This window comes from Scomber scombrus, chromosome 18, assembly GCF_963691925.1.
Source record: "Scomber scombrus chromosome 18, fScoSco1.1, whole genome shotgun sequence".
Taxonomy (NCBI): domain Eukaryota; kingdom Metazoa; phylum Chordata; class Actinopteri; order Scombriformes; family Scombridae; genus Scomber; species Scomber scombrus.
The window spans coordinates 5,820,887-5,846,597 of record NC_084987.1 but is presented as its reverse complement, the minus strand read 5'-3'; the positions used below and the strand labels follow the sequence as shown (position 1 = coordinate 5,846,597).

Genomic DNA, 25,711 nt, shown 5'->3' with positions numbered 1-25,711 from the left:
TTTAGTAGGAATCATGCATATTACAGTGCAGTATCATGTATATCTCTTTGCATGACCTTACACTGGCCCTTTATGCAGCTCCTCAGTTCAGCCTCCGTCTGAAACAAGCCGTTTTAGCTCCTGTCTCTTTAAGGGACCCCTTCTGAAGAGCCCACCCAGCATCCAGAAGCTGCCTCTCACCTGACTTCCTGTTACTCATGAGGCCACTTAAACAAACATTAGAAGTAGGATTTCACTTCTTTTCTCATTTATATTTGAAATGATATCTTCTCAAATACATCTGAACACTTTAAAGCCTGAATCTAGCCTGAAACAACCCATGGAACAACCTTAGCAACAACAATAGCTACGGCATTTATTGCGCTCCAAGTTTGTGGGCATATGCAAATGAATTGTTTTAGAGATAACTTTCCAGCTTTTTTTTTTTTTTTCTGTGAAGACCCACCCCTACATTGCCTCTGCTATTCTTACTCTAACCCTCCTAACCTTAAACCATCTCACTCCTCATGATTAAACATAACCATGGTGAACTTTTATAAACGCCCCCGCGTGCAGGATGAGTCATCAAACATTTGAAATCATTTTACAGGAAGAAGAAAGATGAGGATTTTGATGTAAAAATACTGATACTCATTTTTGACATATATTTGGCACATAGCAAGAGATAAATGAACACAGGGACACGGGATTAAAACCGGGAGAATGTATTTTTCATTTCACCGGGACTTAATGCATTCCCGTTAAATCTTGTATGCCTGGAACAGTTGCACATTTCCCATCTGTTGGTGCCACGGGACAGAGCAGAAACTATACTGTGCTATACTGGCTCCACCTGTGAGCATGCAGCGCCTGTTTTCTGCTGTCAGTGACTAATAGTTTACCATTACACGGCTTGGCTCTGGTGTGGACCTACCCGAGCAAGTTTCCCTGCGTCCAGTTCTAGCTGTTGCTGAGGCAACAAGAAGCGCCATCATACTGTATATAGCATTTCTTCTTTTTCTTGAGGTTCTGGTAGAAAACAAGCTCTGGGCTCGTTGTCAAAAACACAGAGCAAAGTGAAGCATTGCAAAAAACACCGTTTGCAGTCGCCATGTAATGTAGAGAATGTGGCATAGATTAAAATGAAGAATAAATGGGAATTTTGGAGACGGATAAGAGTGTTTTTTAAATTAAAGCTGCAATGTTTTTATGTGTTTTGCATCTTGTTTCTTCAGTTGGATGTTTGAGATTCATTGTGCAGAGTGATGGATGTGCAGAGTTTCTTTGTGCTCACTTTAAATCTCATTTTAACACTTGTACTGGCGAGCTTGTCAGTTTGCAGCTTGTGTGATGTGGAAACTTAAATGAACTTGATTTTTCAATGAAGGTTGGAGGAGTAGATGCAATTTAAAAAAAATCTAAATAGGTAATTTAACCTTTATGTGAAAAACAAACAAACATTTGCCTCAGCACATTTGCAACTTGGCCTGATACGAGTCAGCAACAAAAGCTGAACAATAATTATCTTTTTTTTTTTTTACGTTATTTTTTTTTGCAGTAATGACCTTGAACTTGGCGCAGTCTGTGCTGCATTTTTCCTCATCACTCCCTGTCACATCATGCCCTCCAACAACAACAACATACTGATTTGTAATTAAAGTAGGTCATCAGTAAACAGCCTGTCGCACAACCTTTTAGCATTCAGCAAAAAACATGAAATCAAAACATTACTTTTGCTGAGAGTCTGCAAGAGTTTTTAATGCTCTTGTGCACTCTCTCTCTCTCTCTCTCTCTCTCCATACCGAGGTGTGTAACATACGTAATAATAATAGTAGTAATTATATATTGTTATAAGGCAAAACACAAGGGTTATAAAAACACTTAAAATGTCAGTAATATTTGGTTTTCCGTAGACATCCTCATGGATAAAATGAATGTATCTATTTGGATGTGGTACCGGTGAATAGTCTTCTACACCAGCCGCTGTGCAACTACTCAGCCCTGATGTAGGAATAAAGTGATGGAAACAAGGTCATAAAGAGGTTCGTTTATGGCTCTAACTTGTCTTGTCTCCTCTTCAAACAACAAATTCTTGTCAGACGACCATATGTCAAGACATCCCAAGGCCTTCTGATCTTTACTGCCGGACAGTCAGCACATTCGCCCAAGCCGAAGGTTATAATGCCCTCGTCAAGTTATAAAAAGGATGATTCGACAGTTTTTTTACATATACTACTTTTATATAGAACGGCTCTACGGTAAACATATAAGTCAAAGAAACTGTGACATCATCATCGTGTCGGAGGTGGATGATCATTTCTATGTGTCTGACTTGGATCTGATTTCAATAGCAGATAATTATCAACCCAACACACTGGTGAAATACAGTAGTTAGAGTTTCTGCGACGTATTGGTGGTAATATCATCAGAGGGGTTATATAGGAGGTGGGAATCAGACAGCGGGGGGAGGGAAAGGTAACAGCAGCAAGGTAAATGTTGTGATTTATGCATTTTTAAAAACATGACTATCATTGTTCAAGGTTCATTCTGGGGTGAACTCAGAGATCCAACGATGTACTGTACATGGCATTCGCCTTCTGTCTTTCATTTTTGTTTTGTTTCATTTCTAACCCTCTTTCTTTCTCTCTCTCTCTTTCTCTCTCTGTCGCCTCTGTGCCAGTGACTATATAATCAAGGAGAAGACAGTGCTCCTGCAGAAAAAAGACAGCGAGGGTTTCGGCTTTGTGCTGAGAGGGGCCAAAGGTAAAGAAATATAAAAGAAACAAAACCATCTATTAACTTCTGCAATCATATTTGATTTTTAGGTACTGATTGGATGCAGAGTACTGTGTCATGTGTAATGCTAATGCATCCCACCTTGTCATGTTTTCATGGTGTCTCCAGCTCAGACTCCCATCGAGGAGTTTACTCCCACCCCAGCCTTCCCTGCCCTGCAGTACCTGGAGTCAGTGGACGAGGGAGGAGTGGCGTGGAGAGCCGGTCTCAGGATGGGGGATTTCCTGATAGAGGTACTGACATGATTTATGAAAGCGCTGACAGATTTCCCATCAGGGTTTCTGAGGGTGTACAAAAGTAGAAACAGTCTAATAGCACAAAGCTGCACAGTCCTCTAAATGTCGGATTTTTAAAGTAATAGAATACAGAGCGCTTTGCTAGCCGAGTGGTTGACATGCATGCTGCATAATGGCAGTGTCCCTGGTTTGACTCGGGCATGGGACCTTAGTTACATGTCATTACCCTCACTCTCTCACACTGTTTCCTGTCGGTCTCTATGCCATTTACCGTCAAGTAAAGTCAAAAATCAATCTTTCAGAAATGACCGAATATGTTTATAGAAATATTACATTTCCTTTTCCATAAAAAAATTCAATTTCAAAATGCCATATTTTACAAAACGTCCTGACTCTACAGCTGGACGTTAATCTGCCCATGACTTTACTTTCTACTGAGTTTCATTGAACTGTTCTGTTCTTGAGATACTCCGCTAGCTAACACACAAACAGGATTTAAAACATGCAGTAGACTTGTTAACAGATGTTTTGAACTTATTCAACATGTGGTCAAAATTGTATTTATTATTTCAAAAGAAATAAGGTCTGCATGCTGGTTTTAAAAACACTAAAGAAATAAGGTCTGCATGCAGGATTTAAACACACTAGTCAAATAAATAAGACATTTTATTGTCAGTGTATGCAATACAAAAAAATGTTATGTGGCAAGCGTCAGGAAACAGCAGCAGTAAGAACACGAGGGAATGAATATAAATAATGATGAAAAAAAAGAATAAAACAAATACAATGAGGTGGAAATGTATAGTCAGAGACATAACAGAAATGCTTTATAAAAATATAATAGCAATACAATAAAATACTTAGTAATAAAAAGTAATAAACAGCAACATTGGAGTCGAAGATAGAAATACTGTTACCGGCCTATAAAAGCTATAAAAGGTCAATATTTCAGTCAAGTGTTTCAGTCATGATTTAAAGATTTATAAAGAACTGGAGCCACTGTTATTTCATTAAGACCCCAAACTACAAGTAATCACTTCTTTCTATCTTTTTTTTAATATCTGTCTTTCTGTTAGTTTCCACTTTCATCAGCTTTATTATTATCAATATTAGATGATGCCTAAGAACATGGATACGGTTTCCTCCACCTGACAACGAACTCTCATTAAACTCACTAACTGCCTTTCTCTTATTTTTTTCTGTCGTAGGTCAATGGTCAGAACGTGGTGAAGGTTGGTCACCGGCAGGTTGTCAACATGATCCGGCAAGGTGGTAACAGTCTCATGGTAAAGGTTGTCATGGTAACCCGCAACCCTGACATGGAGGAGGGTTCCAGAAAGAAAAGTAAGGGTCTACTGCACCTCGGGGTGGTACCATGAGTGAATGCTGGTAACTGTTAGCTTGACCACTTCTGTCTTTTTTTCTGCTTCCTCTCCTCCAGTCCCCCAGCAGAGTAAGAGGCTGAGCACTCCGGCTATCGCCCTACGATCCAAATCCATGACTTCAGAGCTGGAGGAGATGGGTAAGAAACAGGCTCAGATAAAGTATCCGGGGTTGAAATGAAGGGGATTACAAAAGAATGAAAAAGCGGACTGCTTGGGAGTTGTAGACAAAAGCTGAAGAAGAGGAGAAGAAGAAAAAAAATTACTGGATGGAAATGGATTGAGGTGATGAAGAATGATAGAAACAGTGTGAAACCAGAGTGTTGGGGGTTGCCAAAGATGCTGAAAGTGTGAAGGGGAGTTGAGCTAGGGCTAAATTTAGACAGCAAGAAAGAAAGTAGAGAGGGAGATAGCGTAGTTACTGAGTGATAGAAACGAAAGGGGAAAGAAATAAGAAGATTGGCTGCCGCCGTGGATGACGGTCTCAATGCATTTCACTGTTCTTTCAGAGGTTCCACACTGTCACTTCCAGCACCCCCACTACAGGTAACCCCACCCAGAAAAAGTGTCGCCATCCACCCTGTGATCCCTCTCTCACTGCCCGCCTTTTTTAACCTCTTACCTCCCTGCACCCCCCACCCCGCCCCTGCCACTGCTCCCTGGCCCGCCCACAGCATTAACCCCAAGCACCCAGAGAGCACACACACACACACACACACGCATGCTGACACTCAGCAAGTATTTGTTGCTAAGGTAACACTGCAGGGGAACGGGCGTCACCTGTGAAGAGTTTCCGGGTAGGTCTGATCTTAATGTGCCAGTGAGAAAGTTCCCAAAAAAAAAACAACCCCAAAAAGACCCTCTTTTGTTAATATATCTTTCTTGAAAACATCTTTGTTTCATTTAGAAGAAATCACACCCAGAATAAAAATTATTGAGATGAGTAATTTAAAAAAATATAAATAAATAAAACAACTTTGTTCCAGGTTTGTTTCTATGGTAACAGCATTATGTGTGGCTATGCTTATGCCATCTCTATTTGAGGCAAAATAGTGGGAGGAGAGTGCATGGTGAGGGTCAACGCCCCCATTTGCAGATCACAACGTCGGCCAGTATTTTAATGCTGATTGGGTTATATCTTCTAAACACTGCGGTGAGCGATTGATGAAGTATGAGCGCTGATGGCATGTGTAGCTGTCGGAGAGGAATCTGCAGAGCTTCGTGAGCCAGTCTCGGTACTTTCTCCTAAACGACTGACACTTTCTGTACTTGCTCAACTCAATAAACAACAGCAACTACAAAGAGTCCTGGCCTGCTGCTGTACGTCAGAATCTGACTCAAGTTTATCCCAAGTTTAAGAAATCAGCCCTTTGCTTTTCATCCCTCCTCCCGTCTCCTCACCTCACCTGCCTTCTCTCTGTGGTGTGACCTCACCTGACCAGCAAAAAGCATGAGCAACCAGTCTGAAACGCAGGTAGTTTCCTGAACCTCCAACCCACCTCCCTACTGCCACAATCCAGTGTTCACTATATACTCTATAATCTTACCTGTAGCACTGTATGTAAGCAGTGATATCATATGTATGTATTCTCTCACTACATGTAGTATTACTCCAATAAACGCACATACACAGCAATCAGTAACCGAAAAACATGACGTTTTTCTTCAAACACAAATTTGCAAAAGGAGGCCATGGCTTTTAGATAAATGTGGTCAATATTTTGAAAAAACTAGTAGCTAGTAACCCTATTAAAAGACAATCATACCAAGGTATCCAAAGTGAAATTAAGTGTTTAAAGAGGCCACAATACATAATGCTTTTTATATCTTAGAGTTATCGATACATATCCAAAGTTTTGAGATGTGGTTGCCTAATTTGTAGTCACCCCTAATAACTTAGATCCTCGTTGCCTGCCTTCTGGATCAAGGTGAGAGGAGCTAGCACAAAGTGTGATGAAGCCGTGTCAGCTGCTGCCATATGCTTATTCTAATGCATTGGAATTCATTTAGCTGTGACGCCTATTAAACTATCTCACCCCTGTGATTGGTGCAGTGTCCCAGTTCACCTAGAAGTCATACCGCAAGATAACAAGGACATTAAAATGGAAATAACCCTGCGGTGCACTTGAGTCCACAAACAGTGACGGGACGCGTTTGTTTTGACGCAACTACGGCTTATTTCGGAGAGGATTTGCGCAGGTGTAGATGTATAAATGAAAGATGAAATACAGTAAACACAAGTTCAAAACCCTTTCGTGCTTGGTTTAACCATCAGACATTAAAATTTAATTAAGCACAATAAAACACACATTGTGAAAGATAACGGCTTGAGTAAGGCAGACAACCTCTATCCCTATTCAGCCCACACACACACACACCCACACAAGCTTACTCACACCAGTGGATGCAAACACTGAAGGGTCACCTTTAATTCCTCCTCTATGCTCCCCTATAGAGTTATCCTTTTACTGTTCACTGTTATAACCACTAACTTTATCTTTTCTTTGTCTCCCCTTGTCCTCACATCACTGGGATCTTAACCATTTAACAGTGGAGCGAGGTGGGAATCAGCTTTAAACTAATTCCATATTTATTTCTCTGTGTGTTGTCAAGTGTTTGAGATTAACAGCGAGCACCGTACTGTATATGTGTATATGTGTGTGTGTGTGTGTGTGTGCAGTATATTTACTGTAACATAAGTATATGCACGCATTAGCTGTCTTAAAGCATGGGATGGTGTGATGTGCGTTCTTTTACATCGAGAGAGATCGAAAAAGCCTGGCGAGGTGACTCGGTTTGTCAAGCTCCAGGGAATATGATTAGTATTCACTGTAACAACGCTATCGCACTTTTGCTCCTGCCAAAACTTAAGTCTCCTTTTGTCCTCCTTCCAGCTGCTACCCCTTGGAAAAAAAAATCAGGTATGCTCTGGTACACTCTCGCTTAAGGCGTCGTATTTATGTGTGTCCAAAAAAAAAAAAGCCTTTATACTCACAGCTCAGTTACTTACTGGACTAATTCTGTGTTTCTTTTCTTGCAGAATTCGAATCCTCCCAAGTTACAGAGAAGAAGAGGACAGTCTATCAGATGGCTTTGAGTAAGGAGGCTTATGATATTCCTTGAATCGTTTTCTCTCTTTCTCTCATCTACTTTCATCCAGTGCGTCTCCCTCCGCACATTGTTTCCTTCATGTTGTTGCTGTCCATTTTTCTGTTTCATTGCTGTATGTCCCTTTCTTTCTTTCTATCTTTCTGTCTCTTTTTCTGTGTGTCTCTTTCTCTCCCTGTTTTTCCTCTCAGATAAACTAGATGAAATTCTTGCAGCAGCTCAGCAGACAATCAGCACCAATGAGGCGCCGGGGACACGGCCACAGGGGCCAAAGAGAGACAGGGGACGAAGTTTCTATGGCAATGAGGTGTGTGTGTGTAGTGAAACTTATCTGAAATATACTGTAAATTACAACATATTTACAGTACATGTGCCCCAATATACGTGTGTTCCTGTGTTGACTATGTTTGCCTTCAGGATGAGAAAAATGCTTGCCTATTATGAGATGAAGCTTCAGTAAAAGAATGATATAAATTTAAAAAATATCAAAACTTGATGCAATCATAAATTTTGACAGCAAAATCTTAAAGCATCCTTTGGGAAGATCTTTATTGCCAACTTCAATCCAACCTATTCCCCCAGGTTTCACACATATTTTTGGAAATTATAGTCAAAAAAGTTGAGTTTGATTTGTCTTCTCGGGTCAAAATTGACAACAGGAGGGTTTAGGATACAGTTGCCTATACATTGGCCTATTATGTAAAACACATCAATCAACGTAAGGAAAAACACATTTTTCACATACATGTGGAGCAGTATGTTTAATTCAAAAATGTGTAAAATGATGCTAATATCTTCAGCAATGTCTTGTTTCATTTAAAAGCACTAAGAAGTATAAAAAATTACATTGAGCGAACTACCAGTGAATAAGTCAGTCCCTCATTTTTTAAATATTTAATCTTGACTTATTTAAATCTGCATTAAGTGATATTTTTGACTATTGTTCTATGGCCGATGTACTGTACTCTGTATATACTGTATGTTGAGTCTCATCATTCTCACCACAGTGTGTTTTTACTATCTTTCACATCCTCCTCATGTTTTTGCCATTTCAGCCAAACTACGGGGATCAGTCCGGGATGGGGATGATGGGTCTCGGCTTTGAGCGTGGCCAGTACACCTCAGGTCACGCCCCTCATCACGGTATGCTGCGGCAGAAATCCATCGGTGAGGTTGTCTGTTTTTTTCGTCTGCCCCTCCGTCCACCTGTCTGTCTGTCCTCTGGACCAGTAGAGGTCTACGCTGTGCTGACCTGTTTGTCTGTGGCCAACAATGTTCTGTCTGTTGCCCCAAAAATAAATAAAAATGTGCGCACTTCTTTGTTTCTGTAGCTGATCATGTGCTGTACACCCTGTTTAGCGTACTATATCTGTGCTGTAGCTGTAAGATGTTTGTTTGTCTTACACTCACCCTACTACCTCTTATTATATACAGTAGGGCCACTAATCTCCTTGTTTATTCTAATGGCTTATTTTCTGGTTTGTTGCTCGGTAAGGCTTTGCTAACTCTCCCTCTGAAGTAGTTATGTGCTCCCTGGTGACCAACAAAACAAAAGCTGGTGTGTGATCCTGTCCGGTTGCTACTTGTGTGTGAAATATTTAATAACACTAACTGACTTACTCACTAACAGACATAAGAACTGAGGACAGACTCATTGGCAGGTAGATGGGCGGGCAGATTTGGACAGACACTCTCAAAGATTACCCTTTTTTTCTTTTTTCTTCTGCACTATTGTTACCCCACAAAATAATGTTTATTCTCCTTGTTCATGAGCGTCTCTTAATCTCACTCTACGCCATCTGTACCATCTGTGAATCCCTATTTCATCCCTGTTTGTTTTTTCTTCATTTGTGACTGCTGTATTGCAGGGGTGCCTGAGGAGGAGAGGCAGCACCTGCATCCTCCAGCCATGAAGTTTGCCCGCAGTCTGTCGGTGCCCGGCCCAGACGACATCCCCCCTCCTCCCACCACTGCTCCACCAGAACCTCCATTCTCCTCTGCACCTCCGCTAGGTTGGAGAGCTAAGTCGTCTCAGCAGCCCTCTGTGTCCGTGTCCCAGTCCACGTCCACCTCTGCGCACTACCAGCCCTACTCCCAGGCAGTGCACTTCACCCATGGCGGCAGGGAGAGGGCAGGTGGTCCCAGCACCGGTCCCGGTGGCGGAGCGGCGGACCACGCGACCTCGTATACTCACGCAACTGCACACACTGCTCAAAGCAGGACTGCTTCGCGGAAGGTTGCTTATACTGGGGAGCCTGTTGGAGCTGGCATTGGGGCAGGTGGAGGGGCCAAGGCAGCGGGTCTTAGAAGAGGCTACAGTACCGCCGTCCCACCGTCCAGCATTGCCACTGTAATGCCCCAGCAACAACAGACTACCCAGAGTCAACCCCAACGAGCAGACCGCAGTGCAGCTGGGGGTGGAGCAGGGGGTCCTAAAGGTGGGGCTCGGAGAGGTAAGGGCCCCCTGGTGAAGCAATCGAAGGTAGAGGACCTGCGCGCGGGCCAGGGTACATTAGGGGGCAAAGGCGCAGTGGAGAAAAGCTCCATCCCCATCCCCACTATTATTGTCAAGGCTCCTTCAACCAGCAGCAGTGGACGCAGTAGCCAGGGCAGCAGCGTGGAGGCCGATGCACCAGCATCAGGGGAGACAGACGATACCAAAACACCCCACGGTCCTCCTCCCTCCACTCCTGCTCCGCAGCCCCCTGCTCCACCTTCCATCCCAGCACCGCCACCTCCCTCCTTGCCTTCTATTCGAGCCCAGGAAAACCTGGACTTTACCAGCCAGTTTGGGGCTGCCATCGTTGGTGCAGCTCGAAGAGACAGGGAGCGGTTTCACGAAGCTCGCAGAAAGAGTGCTTCCTTGTTCATGTCTGCTGAGGACGAAGTGGGTCTTGGGATAGTGAGCGACGGAGTAGGAGGGGTGACAAGGACTCAGTTGTCACAGCAGCAGCTTAGCACACAGGCTGAGAGTTCATCAACGCGGTTGCGACCGTCCAAGTCTATTGACGAGGGCATGTTCTCTGGGGACACCTTTATCCACCACACCCGTAGTATGCCTCCCGCCTTTGGCTTACCTGAATATTCATCACCTGCCCTAGACTATCAGCCCAAGTCTGTGCCTACTGACTTGTACACAGCAGCAGGTAGGCAACAGCCAGCCTCCAGCACCACCTTCATTCACCCTCTAACAGGAAAGGCTCTTGACCCAACGTCGCCTCTCGGCCTTGCCCTGGCTGCCCGAGAGCGTGCTCTGAGAGATGACAGCAGGTTAAGGAGGGGAACAGATCACCATTTCACCCGCCAGATGTCGAGTGTGGTGTTTCCTTCATCTGCTGTCACCTCTCAGCCAGTGTCGTCTGCTACACAGACCTCCAGCTCCTCCTACCTGGTCACATCCTCTTCTCTGGCTGCCACCACGGCCACTGTTGGCCGCCCACCCTCGCCCAGAATCCTAAGAGGAGTTGGGAGTGGGTGGGGTGAGGATGGTAGTGGAGGAGAGAGGGAGCGGGAAGGAGGAGGGGCTCGCGAGGGGCTTAGAGTTCGCTTTTCTGAGGACAAAACTGTCCACACGCACCACTACCAGTCTCAGCCATATCAGCCGTCCTACAAGGAGAGGGAGCGGGAGAGGTCGAGGGAACGGGAGAGGGAGCTGTCGAGGGAAAGAGAGAGGGATAAAGAGAGAGAGGGTTACATGAGGAGGGCAGAGCAGGCTGCCGCCAATGCAGCGGCCGCCGAGAGCGCTGCTCAGCAGGCGGCCCAGTCTCAGCAGCCTCGGAGACCCTCTTTTCTCAGGATGGAAAGTCAAGCTGAAGCCTATATCTTGTCCCTCACACCTCCTTCTCCTCCACCTACCGGTACTCAGCAGACCACAAGCACTACTGGGACCACTGGGTCTGGCCTGATGGTTCTTCCTCCTCCTGCCCCCTCAGTCGATGTGGATGATGAGTTTGTCTATGCGGACCCCCTCCCACCTCCACTGGAGTTTGCTAATAGCTTTGACAGAGGAATATCAGGGTACTCACAACGTGGGATGCACCCCAACATGACCGCCCGCCAACAGCAGGTCCCACCTCCTCCACCTCCTCCTCCCCCACCACCACCACCTCCTCCACCCCCCCAAAAAGAACCATTTGTAAGCGGGTTTCCTGCTCATACGCCCCTTCCCTCACCGCAGGCAGGGGACTCCACTGCCTCAAGTCTCACATCTTACGACAGTGAAGTGGCTAACCTGACTCAGTCCGCTCCTTCCCCCTCCCAGACGTCGCCCAACCCTCTTCCTCCCTCCTCACCCTCCACTTTGCAACCCACATCTATAGGTGGACCTCCACCTCCCCCGTCAGTCTCACCGCCACCTCCTCCCGGCTCCTACCACAGACCCTTCTCTATGTCCCATCCCCACCACCTTTATAACAGCACTCACACTCCTGGGCGCTCCTCCCCTACTCCTCCTCCGCACACTGTCGCACCACCACCGGCCTACCGTGGCCCACCGGCGCACTCCTCTGCTGCCACCTCCGCTCCACACAGGGGCACCGCCTCCATCACCACGACCTCTAGCTGTGCCACTACAACCACCGCTGCTGCCATCACAACGAGCACCTCCACTCAGCTCTACCACGAGCGAACACACGCAACACATACAGTTTCCTCCAGCAACATCACTAGTAGTCGCAGGACAGGAGACCACCACCGTCATCCCCCTGCTGCCAAGAAAGGAGAGTCCCAGGAGACGGTGGTGGACTCTGGGATCGAAGAACTGGACAGCCGCAGCAGCAGCGACCACCACCTGGACAGCATCCTGGCTCTTAGTGGAGCTCGGGGAGACAGGCTGGACCGAGGGGAGAGAGGCGGGGTTGGTGGGCGGATGGCAGGGGGAGGTGGGACAGGGGAATCAGAAAGGGGAGGAGATTTTCTGGAGTCTTACATGAGCTACCTGGATGGACAAACTTTTGAGATGCAGAACGCCACAGCAGGAACCTCCACCTACCCAAAATCCAACAGGTTTAGAGAGGGAGGTCGCATCAGCGAGCTACACAGACAGACCAGCACAGCTCCTCCATCCTACCACTCCCACAGACGAAGAGATGAGCAGGAAGAGGAGGATGTGGTTGAGGAAGGTGTGGCAGAGGATGAAGGTGGCCACGATGGGTACGGGGTGAGGGACATACAGAATTTGGGACGTCCGAGTTCGCCGTACTTTGATCGCCCACGCACTCCTGAGATGAAGCCTCTTTGGGGCGAGGGGCAGATGAGCGGTGAAGGAGGCCAGTTCGGGACACTTTTAGAGGGAAAGAAGATTTACCCTCCTGCATCTAGTATGAAGCCCAGCATCATAAATGAGCTGAGCAGCAAACTGCAGCAAAGAACCAAGGACACCTGGAGCAGCCAGAGACCACTGGGCAGACACAGGTACACATCAGTGAACACTTTGGCTTAATGTGTGTCAGTGTCACAGTGAACTGCATCTTTGTGTTGTTGTGGACGCATGGCGCTATCATTGTATCCGTGTTTCGTCTGTGTGAATGCATTGTTGTTCCGCCTGTGAGCTATGTACCTCCTACAATCGATGTTGAAGCCTTTTGTAAAAAAAAAAGTGTACTATCTGGCAGTGATGTCATGCAGTGAATTTTTTTGAGGGGGCACAGTTTCACAATGCAAATGTTAGTGGGCACACCAAACCAAATTGTCAGCAGTATCTACTTTGGCTTCTATAAGTGAATGACAGTTTATAACACTATGCATTTAATAGCAATACTGAACAAGAAAGTGTTAGTGAAAAGGCTTTAACCTCAGCTGTAACATTGGCTGGTTAGCTAGCCAGCACCATAAGTCAAGTAAAGAAAGTTCACATACATGTAGCTACTGTTCTTATTGACACTATTTAGGTCTTTAGACACATTTAGTGCTGCAAATTTGTTTCGACAAACACAAATCATTTAGTTACTGATTATAGCAAAGGGCAACAAACTAACACAAGCTAATGTTAATGAATTGTGGGTTATGGTTAAAGTCACTGATGCTATAGTCGCTTTAAAAAGGGAAATTCTGAAGCCCCGAAGCATAACAACGACGGCTCTACAAGCTCTACGATACTTCATGGCGCTTTCTAGCTGGAAGGAACCAAGTAGCCTAAATATGTGTAGCAGGAGTTAAATGTGAATGTAAACATACATTGAGGCTTATCTCAACACTTGCTTTGAAAATAGAATGTAAGTTCAATGGGTACCACACCTCTGCTGTCTGGATATGTAATGTGTACGTGTTGTCTATACTGTGTAAACCTCTTTTATTTCTCTGGCTTTTTCCATGTTTTTCTCAGAAGCAGAAACAGGTAATAGAGCCCCCCCGTCATACTCATCTATTTTCTGTCAGGAAGAGTGTAAAAATTTGACCCTTGCTTGAATTTTCAGAGATAGGGAGGTAGGAGTAACCTGACGCGCCAGATGGTTTTGTTACACAGAACCATCAGAGAAGTTGTCCATGGAAACTGTTTGGAAAAGGGCAGGCACTTTAGAAAAGGAGATTGGACGAACCATCTGTACATCATCGTCTATCTCCGTCTTACCTTACGAGGCAGCTGGATTTGGGACGCTGATTGGGACACAAGCGCATAACTTGAAGCCCGACAAGAAGGATTCTAATGTGATCTCATGAATCCAGCTGCCTCGTAAGATAAAGGAAGGAGAGGAAACCATGTTAAACTTGCAACAATGAGAATCTATATTTACGGATTCATGGACTCTGATTATATACACTCAAGATGTTGACAGTCTAAAATAATTTCGATACACTTTTAGAAATAACTGGACACCCTTACAATGCGTGACCATGATTTTTATCTTATCATTGTCTGTTTCAGGCTTTTCTTCTGTATCAATTTCTCTCTCTCTCCATTCACAGATTTTCAGAAGACTCAGCCTCAGCTCTGAGCCCCCCATCAGCTCGATCCCAGTCGCCGTCTCCAATCTCGTTATCGCAGCCATCGTTGTCCCCATCCCCAACCCCGGCCGCCCAGTACCCCAACTGGGGGAGGTCCCCATCTCCTCAGCCTACAGCAGTCCCTCAACCTCCACGTTCACATTCCCCGCTGTCACCAACAACTTATTCCCCTTACCCCACCTCCCCCAAACACAGACCTGTCTACCGGACCAAAGCCCTGGAATTCCAATTCATCCCCAGTCGTGAGTCCCGTAAAGCAGAGTCACACATCCTCCAGCGTAGGCGAGCACCCAGCCCCCTCATCTCCCCATCAGAGAGGCCCAAGCTGGGCCCACCACGCCCATCATCCCTTCCGCTCCTCCCCACCACACCCCTATACAGCGCCCTCTACGACCTCCGAGGTTCAATCACTCCACCATCACCCGGGAACCCTCTCGGAGATCCTTACTTCTCGCCCTCTCCACCCCTTTTTGCCCCCTCGGGTGCACCTCCTCCTCCAAACTCCACTTTAGTTGTTTCTCGATCACTCTCTCCGACTCACTTCTTATCCGGGACGTCTTCTCCACCCTTGCACCCTCTCCCTCCACCTACATGCCTGAGCTACCCCCATCTACCACCACCGTCCCCTACTAAGCCTTTTGCCTCCAAGCCGCTACCCTACTGGACCAAGTGGGACGTTGCAGACTGGCTAGGATACCTGAACCTGGGTGAGCACAGAGAGCGTTTCCTGGACAACGAGATTGACGGCAGTCATCTGCCCTCCCTTACCAAGGACGACTATCTGGATTTGGGTGTGACTCGTGTGGGCCATCGTATGAATATAGAACGAGCCCTGAGGACAGTAATGGACAGGTATGGCTGCAACTTTACAGGCTGCTAAAAAACACGGTTTATCACCGCAAGATTGAGGTAGTTGCATACAACCTTCTGCACAGATCATCCTTATTTTTGTCCTGGCAGGACCGTTGCAAATTATGCATACTATTTTATTCTAACTTAAGACTTAAAGTCTTCTTGTGCTGCAGATCAGTGATCAAATCTGAACAGAGGTAACAATGCAACTGTAATAAAACACAAGACTGCTGTGGAATGTACACTAATAATATAATTAGTACAAACAAATGAGTCTCTGTTCAAGATAATTGGTTACCCACATGCCACAGCGGTGCTATTTATTATTCTAATTTTTGCAATTAAGCCACCATAAACTCCTCTACCCCTCCCTCCCTTTTGTCATTCAGAATACACATTTTGGAAATACTTTTCCTTCGGCTAGTCCATCAACTCACCATCTGTCACTATCACAAATGTAAAGGAAAGGTTCAGTCTGTCTTCAAACAATTGTCAGGTGCCCATATAAACAGGTTCTGCTTGCTGTGATCGTTCCTTCTGTTCATATAAGATCCCTTCCAAATGTGCTTAAATGTAAGTGACGAAGGACGAACTCCACAGTCCTCGTTATGAGAAAAAATGTATTTAGAAGTTAATCTGAAGATAATACGAGGCTTCAGACGTCTGAGTTAGTTAAATGAAGTGGATATCTCCCATAGTTATAGTCTTTTTATAAAAGAAAATCCCCTTTGTGTCTCCACGGACAGTCTTTCTCTGCTCAGCTGCAGTGAAAGGATCGTAACAAAAAGAGGGAATTTGAGACTAAAAAGCCTGTAACATTGAAAGATATTGACTTGATTTGACTAATTTAGGTCACTGAAGCTTCATATTAGCTTCAAATTAACTTTTAAATACATTTTTGCACAGAAGGACGACTGTGGATATTGTCCCCAATCACTTATATTGTACATGTATTATGAAGATCTTCTAATGGTTGGTGTGAAGAGGAAGAATGATTTCAAACAAGAAAAACATGTTTCAATGTTTATATGGACACCTGACAGTTGTTTTTGGACAGACATAAAAAACTATGAGCCTATTCTTTAAAAAGCTTTATCTCCATTTACACTGGAAGAACAGCACCATCTTCTTGTTTAGTGTTGTAAAGCATTTCAGCATTTCAGAACGAGCAACAAAGTTCAAATACAATGACTGCCTACATTCTTCAGTGTATTGTCAGTTAACAAGTATGTGATGACCAATCCTTTTAATCAGTCATGCGTCCTCTGCACAATAGTCCACATAGTTTCCTAATGAACAGACACTATTTTTAAAAGAATGAATTACGCAAGAGAACAAGTCACAATTGTTCTGCTGATGAACAAATCTCATTCTTTATTATCTCACACAATGCACCAAACATCACACGTGTTTTGTTGTTTGTTCTTCTGTCCGCAGGCTGTCCAGCAGCCCGTTCCCCATTTCTGTTCTCTCACCTCGGGAAGGACAGACCGACAGGAGGAGGGACGACGGGAGCCGGAGCTGAGGTTGCAAACACAGAGACAGAAAGAGAGGGAAAGGAAAGAAAGGGTTGGAGTCAATGAGGGAGGAAGACACAACTGCTGCTATCCTACGGTGGATTCACACAACGAATGAGGGGGGAACAGATTTCACACAGAGCAGAGAGCGACGGAAAGAGGAAGTCAAATCCCAAAAGGGAGATGGAAACACTGGGATGGGGAAAAGGGCTGACGATCCATAAAGATACCGGCTGGCACTTCCAAGATGCGGCAGGCTGATTTACACGAGTACACTCCCCACATGCACGCACGGTCACACCGATCAACAAACAAGCAACACAAACACCCTCTCATCCAAAATGCATACAAAGACACAACATTACGAGACACCATTAAAGTTTAAGACTGAAACCGAACCAAAATATTTGAGAGGAACAATCAAAAGCCAGTCAGATTTAAAAGAATATCTTTTGTGAGCGGGTGAAGATAAAGGTGTCTAATTATTAATCAGTTGTGCAGCCATCTTGTTGAGGTCCTCTTTTACCCAACTCAGTCGGCTGGTTAAATCTGTTGAGGTTATAAGAGTGGAACCCACCGAGGATATATAGAGTGCAATCAATGACAACCCCTTCCTGTTTGAGTGGACGCTAGTTTTGTCTGAATATCACAGAGGGTGTATGATGTGTGTGTGTGTGTGTGTGTGTGTGTGTGTGTGTGTGTGTGTGTGTGTGTGTGTGTGTGTGTGTGCAGGAGTTGGGCTTTGGCGAACGTAGGGTGACGACGGATGCAGGGCAGTGTGACCGCTTTCACGTCTTTTAAGAGGCGACGAGGGTGCAAGATGAATAACTTTATCGTCCTTGGTTCAGGCCAAGGCGGCTCGCTGTGTGCTGCTGCGATTGGTCGTGTCTTGTTTTTACCTCACCACTCGTAGGGCTCAGTCCTCACTGCAGGTCCTGTGATCAGGATTGTATGTGTTTCTCTATAGCTCTTAATCATCTTAAGTCTTATAATGACATATATACAGACTGGTCACTGTATCACAAAATTTGTAGCAAAAATAAGTGCCCAGACCAACAACATAAAAAATATATTTAAAAAAAAAAAAAAGAAACACACTGATATGCACACACACACACACACACACACACACACACACACCCACACACACACACACACACACACACACACACACACACACACACACACACACACACACACACACACACACACAGGCACCCAAGTTACTATTATACATGCCTGCATGCATACACCAACATGTAGACACACGCACACATACACACACACACATACACACACGCAAACACTTGCAGCGTTTGTGTTAGAGTTTATGGGACACCTTATATATAGACACACACTATATGTTTGGATCCAAGATATACAAAAAGGAGAAAGACTGTACTTTCAACTGTTAAAGACGGGATACATGTTGAAGAGAAATCTCCCCGAGGATTTTATTTACCAGGAAAGACTTCCTCAGCGTCGTCGAGGCAACTGTTGTACACCCAACTTAGACCTTCCCGTCCGAGGGAGACTGGAAAGGAGAGGGGGAGGGGGGAAGAGGAAAAACTGCCAATACCTTGCTCTTTCCCCCACCCAATCCCCCCCTGCTCCTTCCAGGAGTGGCCCCCCCCCCTCTCTATCGAAATCCAGGAGGAAAAACAAGCCGCCACCCGACCCGAGGGGGATCAGAGAGAAACGCTTAGGCTATATCAAGTTTTAATACTATGATTGTTCTTACAATTTTTAAACTTTAAATGGGAATACTGGAATACTGATATTGATATGAAGAGATTTATTGTTACTATTTATCATTACTATCATCGTCCTTACTGTTATTAGAGCTGCAGAGACTTCACGGTTTCTGCCTTTGGTGGCTGAGAAGACGCTCATGTGCAGTTGGTGCATTTTCCAACTGCAGTAAAGATAATGGTTATATATAAATAAATAAATAAATATATATATGTATATGTAGGTATTTTTGAATTGAAAGATGCATATTATTTAGTGCACTGTACCCGTAACATTGCTTCTGTGTGACGAGAAGCACTTGCAACTTTAATGTGAAGCACATTTTAAAAATCACTCTCCTTCTGTTGTCAGACTGTGAAGCTTTAATCACAACTAAGTTACGACATTTATTATGGCCTCAAAATATATAAATATATAAATATATATATGATTTCCTCACTCTTTTTAAAAAGTTGTGATGTTTAGCTGCCACTTAATATTATGCAGATGCTGAAAAATGTAGCAACTGTTACTCTGGGGATGCCCATGAAATATATATATATATATAAAATGATCATTTTATTTAGCCAGGTGTTATTAATGGTTATATTTTCAATTCTGGAAAAATAGACGCTCCCCCTTTTAATTGATCACACATTTCCTTATTTTCTCATCATCATGGCAACATTCGCATCTCATTACAAACCTCAGTCCTGCTTTTTCTCTCACTGTTGCTGAGATCAAATATAAAGGGCTCTCTCATGACCTCTCTACCTTGAACAACATTTCACCTCCTCCTGCTGCTTTTTTGAGTCCTCGAACACATATCAGACGTGCGTTTTTACATCGGGGCGTCGACGGGCGAGCCCTGCTAATCCTCGAGTCTATTTTTGCAAAAAAAAAAGGAAAAAAAAAGAAGACGATAAATGAGTTTTCATAGATCATGTCGCTCCCAATCGCACACACACACATGCACACACACATATATATGAGCTATAAATGTGAATGAGATAAAGGTCATTTGTTTCTGTAACTGCTCTGCATTGGTGGTAAAGGATTATATTTGAACGCAAGGGAAATAGCAATAAGGACGATGAAAATAATGGTCATCCTAATTATGGTTTAAGATGTAAAAAAAAAAAAAAAAAAGGAGAAAAAAAGTCTCAAAAGTTCTAAAGAATCTCTGTCTTCCAAATAATGTTTAACAAGAAAAAGGTACAAATGTATTTATTTAACTGTTCTGCTTTCTATACAGTTTGACCCGTTCTCTCCATCCGCTGTTCACAACCTGACAGGATCCAGAGCTCCACTCCTCCACTCCCATCGTTTTTTTGCATCCTCCATTACATTTGTACAAAAAAAAAAAAAAAAAAAGCACCTTCTGCAGTTGCTGAGATGTGTCGTTACGCTCACAGCTCATTGTTTATTACCAGCATATTATGCAATGACCCTATTTCCATTAGCAGCTGTGATTTTTCACACATCCCTTCAGAGGTTTTAAAAAAGTGATTTTTCAGCCAAAAAAGGGATTTTTTTTTCTTTTTTCTGAAAGGTGAACAAGCAGAATGTGGCTTCCTGTTCCAACTCCTCCTACAGCCAGATTCTGCTTGTTTCTATCAGGTCTTTCTATTGTAAATAGGGCCAATTAATAACTTTGAATAAGACGTTGTGAAAACATCTCTTGCTGATACGATGATTTTCTCTTTAAGTGACTGGTGAGAAACTGTTTTGAGAGTTGTTTTAAATCCTTTCGTTGCGTTTGGTGGTGATGATGATGATGATGATGATGATCGAGAGTGACGGCTCATCACTGCTGCCAGGAGACAAAATGAAGATCAAAGGGAATCGGCCTGACTGTATAGAAAGCATTTCTTTTCCTTTAAGAGATCTTTTAAAAAAAATGAGAATATGAACTGATGAAAGGTAACTTACAGAATATATATGTATATGTGACATGCATATACACACATTCATATAAACATATATGAATTTCAAATGTTTTAAGAGATAATAAATTGTTAGAATTATAATAAAGATACAGAAACAAAGTTCTAATTTATGGTTTCTGATTTCTTGAATGAAACTTGTTTTAATTGGTCTGGATACTGATGTTTACGCTGTGGAGCGAGGTCATGTTTTCTCTAACTCTTTTACCCCAATCTGTTTTTAAATGATATGATAAAAATGACATCACATATAGGACTATACAGTATATCTCCTGCCTTCTTATTTTATTTGTTAGGGACAGTGCATATTAATAAACATTACTGTAAGTATGCCAATTAGCCCAAAGGCTAGTTTTCATGTTATCCCTGACCAGGTGAGTCGGCTGCGGCTTTTTTCTCCTCTTAATCAAACAGCGTTTAACACCATGTAGCAAAACACTAAGATTTAAAGTGTCACAAATTTATCAAAACTAAGTATATCTTGATCACTTCACTGTGGATTTTGCAAAATAATCAAAACTACAGCACATTTCTAAATGCTGCAGTTGGGTCAAGTAGCAGCTAACTTCTTAAATGGGCCAATTTTGATGTTTGTCCCATTGTTACACATGACAATTAAATCATCAAAACAAGCAACCTGAAGAGATCATTTGCCTCTTAGAAATTGTGAATGCAAAATTTTCCCTCCATTTTTAACCTTTCATAGACTAAATGAATAACCAATAATGAAATCATTAGTTGCAGCGTTAGGACAGAGCGTCCTTAATAATGTACTGTTTCTTCTACAGTGTTTTGTAGTGTGAAAAGTGAAGCAACAAGACAAATGTTTAAGATGGAAGAATTTTATTTGATTAAAATCAGAGAAAAACAGTACAGGATCATTTTACAGTATAAAGAACATTAAAGAGGCTGATATTACAACGTTTATCGTAAGGTAGTTGATGTCTGCAGGAATTACCAGAAAAACAAGAAAGAGCATTCAGGTTCTGCCCCTGAGGAAGCAGAGCCTTCTATCATTACGGATATTCAGAGCTGAGTGTAATAGATAACAGGAGATCAGCTTTCAACACTATACCGGCATCAAGAAGTGTTTCATCAAACAAACCTGATTCCAGTCCAGGCTAGGAATGACTTCACCTCTTTGAAGACCTGAAAAGACAAATACCAAGTGTTAAATGTGTTGTCATGATCCTCATCTTTGTCTAATCTTTATAGTTTCATTTTCTCCTCAGTAACTCTGGCATGTCAGGGCCAGAGGGGCACTTTTGTCTGCATACTTTCTCAGAGCCCAGTGCAAGTCATCAGGGGAGAAACGGCTAAATCTACATAATCTCAATTAAGTCAGAATTAATGCTATTCACACACAGAACACATGAAAGGAACTGGACTGCAGCTGTCGATATTCCACAATATTGTGTTGAAACCTCGACTAATAACAGCTTCTTAAATCTGCTTTCAGGTACAACACCCTTGTTTCTGTAGTCACACCATTTGAAGGTTTTATTTGCTAAATATTCTCAATGCACAGGTTGCTGTCAGGTCTGTAACACTTGTCTAGAGTGCTTAATCATAAGTTTCTTACAGACCTGCTACACTTAAAATCAGATAATTGTTTCATTCCTTTTTTTAAGCAAACATGCAAAACATTTGCTGGTTGCAGCTTCTCAAATTCTCTTAATTATGCAGAATAGTAAATAATGTTTGCATTTTTGACTGTTGATTCAAGTCATTTGAATGATATAATGAGCTCAACATAATGACAATGGGCATTTTCCCATTTTCGGACACATTAAAGACTGGACTGAGCAGTCAACAGATCAATAATGAAAGTAATCATTCGTTTCAGTCTGATTTATTTCCCTGCAGTGTTCAGAGTGTGCCACAAATTTGGAAATGTTAATCAGAAAATTGTTTTTTTCTCAGTTGGTTGAGCAAATATCTGCCAAAAGAGCATTTATAAATCATATGAAAACAGTGCCCTCTACCTACCTTTGTGGGACTTGATTGAAGAGGCAGCTTCACTTATTCGGAGACCTGAAAAAAGGACAAAAGCATGAGTTACTGTACTGCTAAGATCGTCACTGTTTGACCAACATTAGCTCCATTTTCTCCTCAGTAACTCTGGCATGTCAGGGCCAGAGGGGCACTTTTCTCTCCATTATGTCTCAGAGCCCAGTGCAAGTCATCAGGGGAGAAAATCCTTCACAACCTCTACCACACATAAAAAGTTCATGATCTATTATTTAACTTCCTTGTTCGTTATAGTTTAATGTTTGAGCTTCACTGTGCAGAATGATGAGCAGAGTTTCCACTAAAAATAAAAGGCTGTTTTCTCATTTATCTGCTGAAAGAGGAATGGAAAATCTGTTGGGTTTTTTTAGGGTTGGGCCTACAAGCACCATGTGTGACACCAGTTAGTTTGGAGCCAATCCTGGTCCAATATTCAATGTGAAGCCTCTAGTTTACAGTGAAGTAGGTCATTTACATGGAATAAATCTACATATTTTTATATATTTTGGATTTTTTCTTAATGGCTTAATTTTAAGGATTTTAACAAGTAAAACTATTTTAGTGTTAAACCCTTGTCAGACAAATTATTCTCCAAAGTTAAGTATTTTATAAACATCTTATAACAGGTCTGAAGGGGGATTTTTAAGATTTTGCACCACATGGTCACATAGCTGTTGAAGGAGCAGCTCATACTTAGCAGGGACATTTAGGAGGAATGAATACAATTTAAAAAAGAGCAATTTCACTCTTGCTTTTGAGTGTTGATAAGAATGTGTAGCTACTCATTTAAGTGTTATAAAATGCTTTTTTATGATTGGATGCTATCTGACTTGAGTGGTTAGCTTCCATGCTAATGCTAACCTGACCACGTGGAGCTAGGCCCACAGATACTAACCAGCTACTTTAACAGCTAAAATATATGTTTTAGCTAATGGCACATTACCAATCCTCATTCATAAGAGAGGTAATTTAATATTTTATTGCTCAACACCCAGAGGATATGAGTCCTTAAAAAAGGGTCACGTGCTACCAGTCATAGACACGTGTGTGTTTAGTTTGGGATATAATTTAACCACAAGACTGCTCACATTTTAGTTAAAACGCCTATGTTCCTTTGCAAAGAGTTTGCATTAATTAAACCAAATAAATATAAATTTAATCGCAGGCATGCATGTTGCAGCTCAATCATAGCACAGAAAGACAGTAGTTAGGTTGCAGAAGCGCTACTAATAAGTTGTCATTGCAATATTATCCTAAACTAAACACATATTATCATAATAAACCTAATGTAAGTGAAAGTATCTCACCATTTGCACCAGAGAAGTAGCAGCTGAAGCTCACACGGTTGTGTCTCAGGTCCAACTGAATGAAAGCAATGTGCTGCAGCTGCTTCCTCGTCTTTCCATTTATTGCCGGTTGGAAACTGGTGAGTTTAATATCTGCATTACTGCCCCCTGCTGGACTGGAGTGTAGGAGGCAGATTCATATTAAAGGAAAAGGTGAATCAGTTTAAAATAACAGTCAGGGGTTTATATTAATAAATAAAGAGGTTTTCCTTGCTGTAATCATTCCTCCTGTTCATATTAACTATTAAAAGATTCATTTCAAATGTGCGTTCAGTGTAAGTGATGGAGCACATGTACAGTTATTTTGTACAAAAAATGTATTAAAAAGTTTATTTGAAGTTAAAATGGGGCTTCAGCAGTCTGATTTAGTCATAACAAGTGGATATCTGACACATTTACAGTCTTTTTAGCATCAAATTCCCTCTTTGTGTTTCCTCTGTTGAGCTATGGTTGAAGTATAGTAACAAAAAGAGGGACATTGGCACTAAAAAGACTATAACATGGAAAGATATGTACTTTATTTGACTCATTTGGATGATTAAAGCTTCATATTAGCTTCAGATAAACTTTTAAATACATTTTTGCACAGAAGGAGCGGAGGACTGCTCCTTGTACCTCCTACTCCCATTAAAAACACATGCATATAATATCAGGAATTTATGCATTTTGCACATTTATATAATTTGCAGATTACTTGTGCAGAATTGTTTATTGTGTATTTTATTTATCACTTTTACCATCATGTGGGTACTGTTGTGTCAATTTTGAATTTCTCCCTAGAGGGCTCAATAATGATACCTTCCATTTCCTTACCTTTATATTGTGAGTGGATTATGAATCATCTAAAGGTCATTATAAATAACAGGAGGAATACTTACCGTAAGAAAAACCTGTTTCAGCTTTGATTTTCCGCATGTGATTGTGGTTATAAGACAAACTTCAAAAGGTTTAACCCATCCTTTAAGAAGAATTCTAAATATTCAGAGCTTAGCCTTGATACGTCAATTGCCTTTCTAACAACGTGTCTGCTCATTATAAATACTATACAACATGTTAGTAGATGTTAAACAACATAATTACCATTGTGTACACTTGCGTAGGCATTCATGCAGCTTTTTAAGTGTACTTTTGGTAATCTGTATTTGCAGTAAGGATGAAATAAAATCCGGACTTTTTTTGTTGAGATAATTTTTGTTTTATTTGCAAAATTTAAACACACTTACATCAATACATTATAACAAAATAAACATGTCTCTACTTGAATAAAACACTTCTGGAGTTTTTCCGTCTATTTAACTATAAAAACAGAAAACAAAGGTTTGCCTGACAGCTATAATCACTATAATATTTCAGTCTCTTTACAGTGTGTGTTGTGAATTCAAATCATTTAATGTGAACCTTATTCCACCTGTTTACTTTTTCCGCCTTTTAGACTATTATCATTTTAATTGCAGCGTTGTCACGATACTTGTCTACTATCCCTCCAGGTTTGATTATAGGATTATAAACGTAGAATTACTAGTTTCCTAAGAGCAGGTTGCAGCTGGCTGTGAGCGTTGCGACGAAGGACAGCCGTCTAGTTATTTACGTGACATGTTCTGGCAAGGTGAAGCTTCACAAATTCAGCATAGCATGAGGTGTTATGTCACTGCCAGTATGTGAGGGGCGAACAATCCTTCTTCAGGGGTCTCTGACTTCAAAGCATCTCTGCCAGAAAACACACACACACACACACACACACATGAACACACACACACACACACACACAGGATGTATCCTCCAGCTGTGGAGGCAGGCCTATACCAAACTATCCCGAGGGAATGGTGTTAGGGGGGGTGGAAAAAGAGGGTATGAAGAAAAGCACAT

The 25,711-nt window shown here is 42.5% G+C and overlaps 1 protein-coding gene, 1 long non-coding RNA gene and 2 other non-coding genes across 4 annotated transcripts in view; 1 reads left to right on the top strand and 3 right to left on the bottom strand.

The window, feature by feature from the left end:
* The window catches only part of shank1 (SH3 and multiple ankyrin repeat domains 1), a 65,876-nt gene extending 49,056 nt beyond the window's left edge, over nt 1–16,820 (top strand). Inside the window, exons 15-27 of the mRNA XM_062438246.1 lie at nt 2,660–2,742; nt 2,884–3,008; nt 4,220–4,355; nt 4,453–4,533; nt 6,945–6,953; nt 7,288–7,314; nt 7,434–7,490; nt 7,693–7,808; nt 8,557–8,668; nt 9,370–11,190; nt 11,230–12,914; nt 14,400–15,295; nt 16,733–16,820. Coding sequence (XP_062294230.1) covers nt 2,660–2,742; nt 2,884–3,008; nt 4,220–4,355; nt 4,453–4,533; nt 6,945–6,953; nt 7,288–7,314; nt 7,434–7,490; nt 7,693–7,808; nt 8,557–8,668; nt 9,370–11,190; nt 11,230–12,914; nt 14,400–15,295; nt 16,733–16,820 — 5,236 coding nt within the window. The remainder of the gene's footprint in view (nt 1–2,659; nt 2,743–2,883; nt 3,009–4,219; nt 4,356–4,452; nt 4,534–6,944; nt 6,954–7,287; nt 7,315–7,433; nt 7,491–7,692; nt 7,809–8,556; nt 8,669–9,369; nt 11,191–11,229; nt 12,915–14,399; nt 15,296–16,732) is intronic.
* Nucleotides 16,821–21,532: 4,712 nt separating this feature from the next.
* LOC134000209 (uncharacterized) lies at nt 21,533–23,860 on the bottom strand. The gene is made up of 3 exons (XR_009927405.1): nt 23,807–23,860; nt 22,479–22,523; nt 21,533–21,638 (listed from the first exon to the last, which is right to left on the bottom strand). It is a non-coding gene; the product is annotated as an uncharacterized LOC134000209 (long non-coding RNA).
* On the bottom strand, nt 21,711–21,802 carry LOC134000325 (small nucleolar RNA SNORD88). Its single transcript, XR_009927425.1, has one exon. It is a non-coding gene; the product is annotated as a small nucleolar RNA SNORD88 (small nucleolar RNA).
* Nucleotides 22,595–22,686, bottom strand: LOC134000326 (small nucleolar RNA SNORD88). Its single transcript, XR_009927426.1, has one exon. It is a non-coding gene; the product is annotated as a small nucleolar RNA SNORD88 (small nucleolar RNA).
* Nucleotides 23,861–25,711: the final 1,851 nt, after the last annotated feature.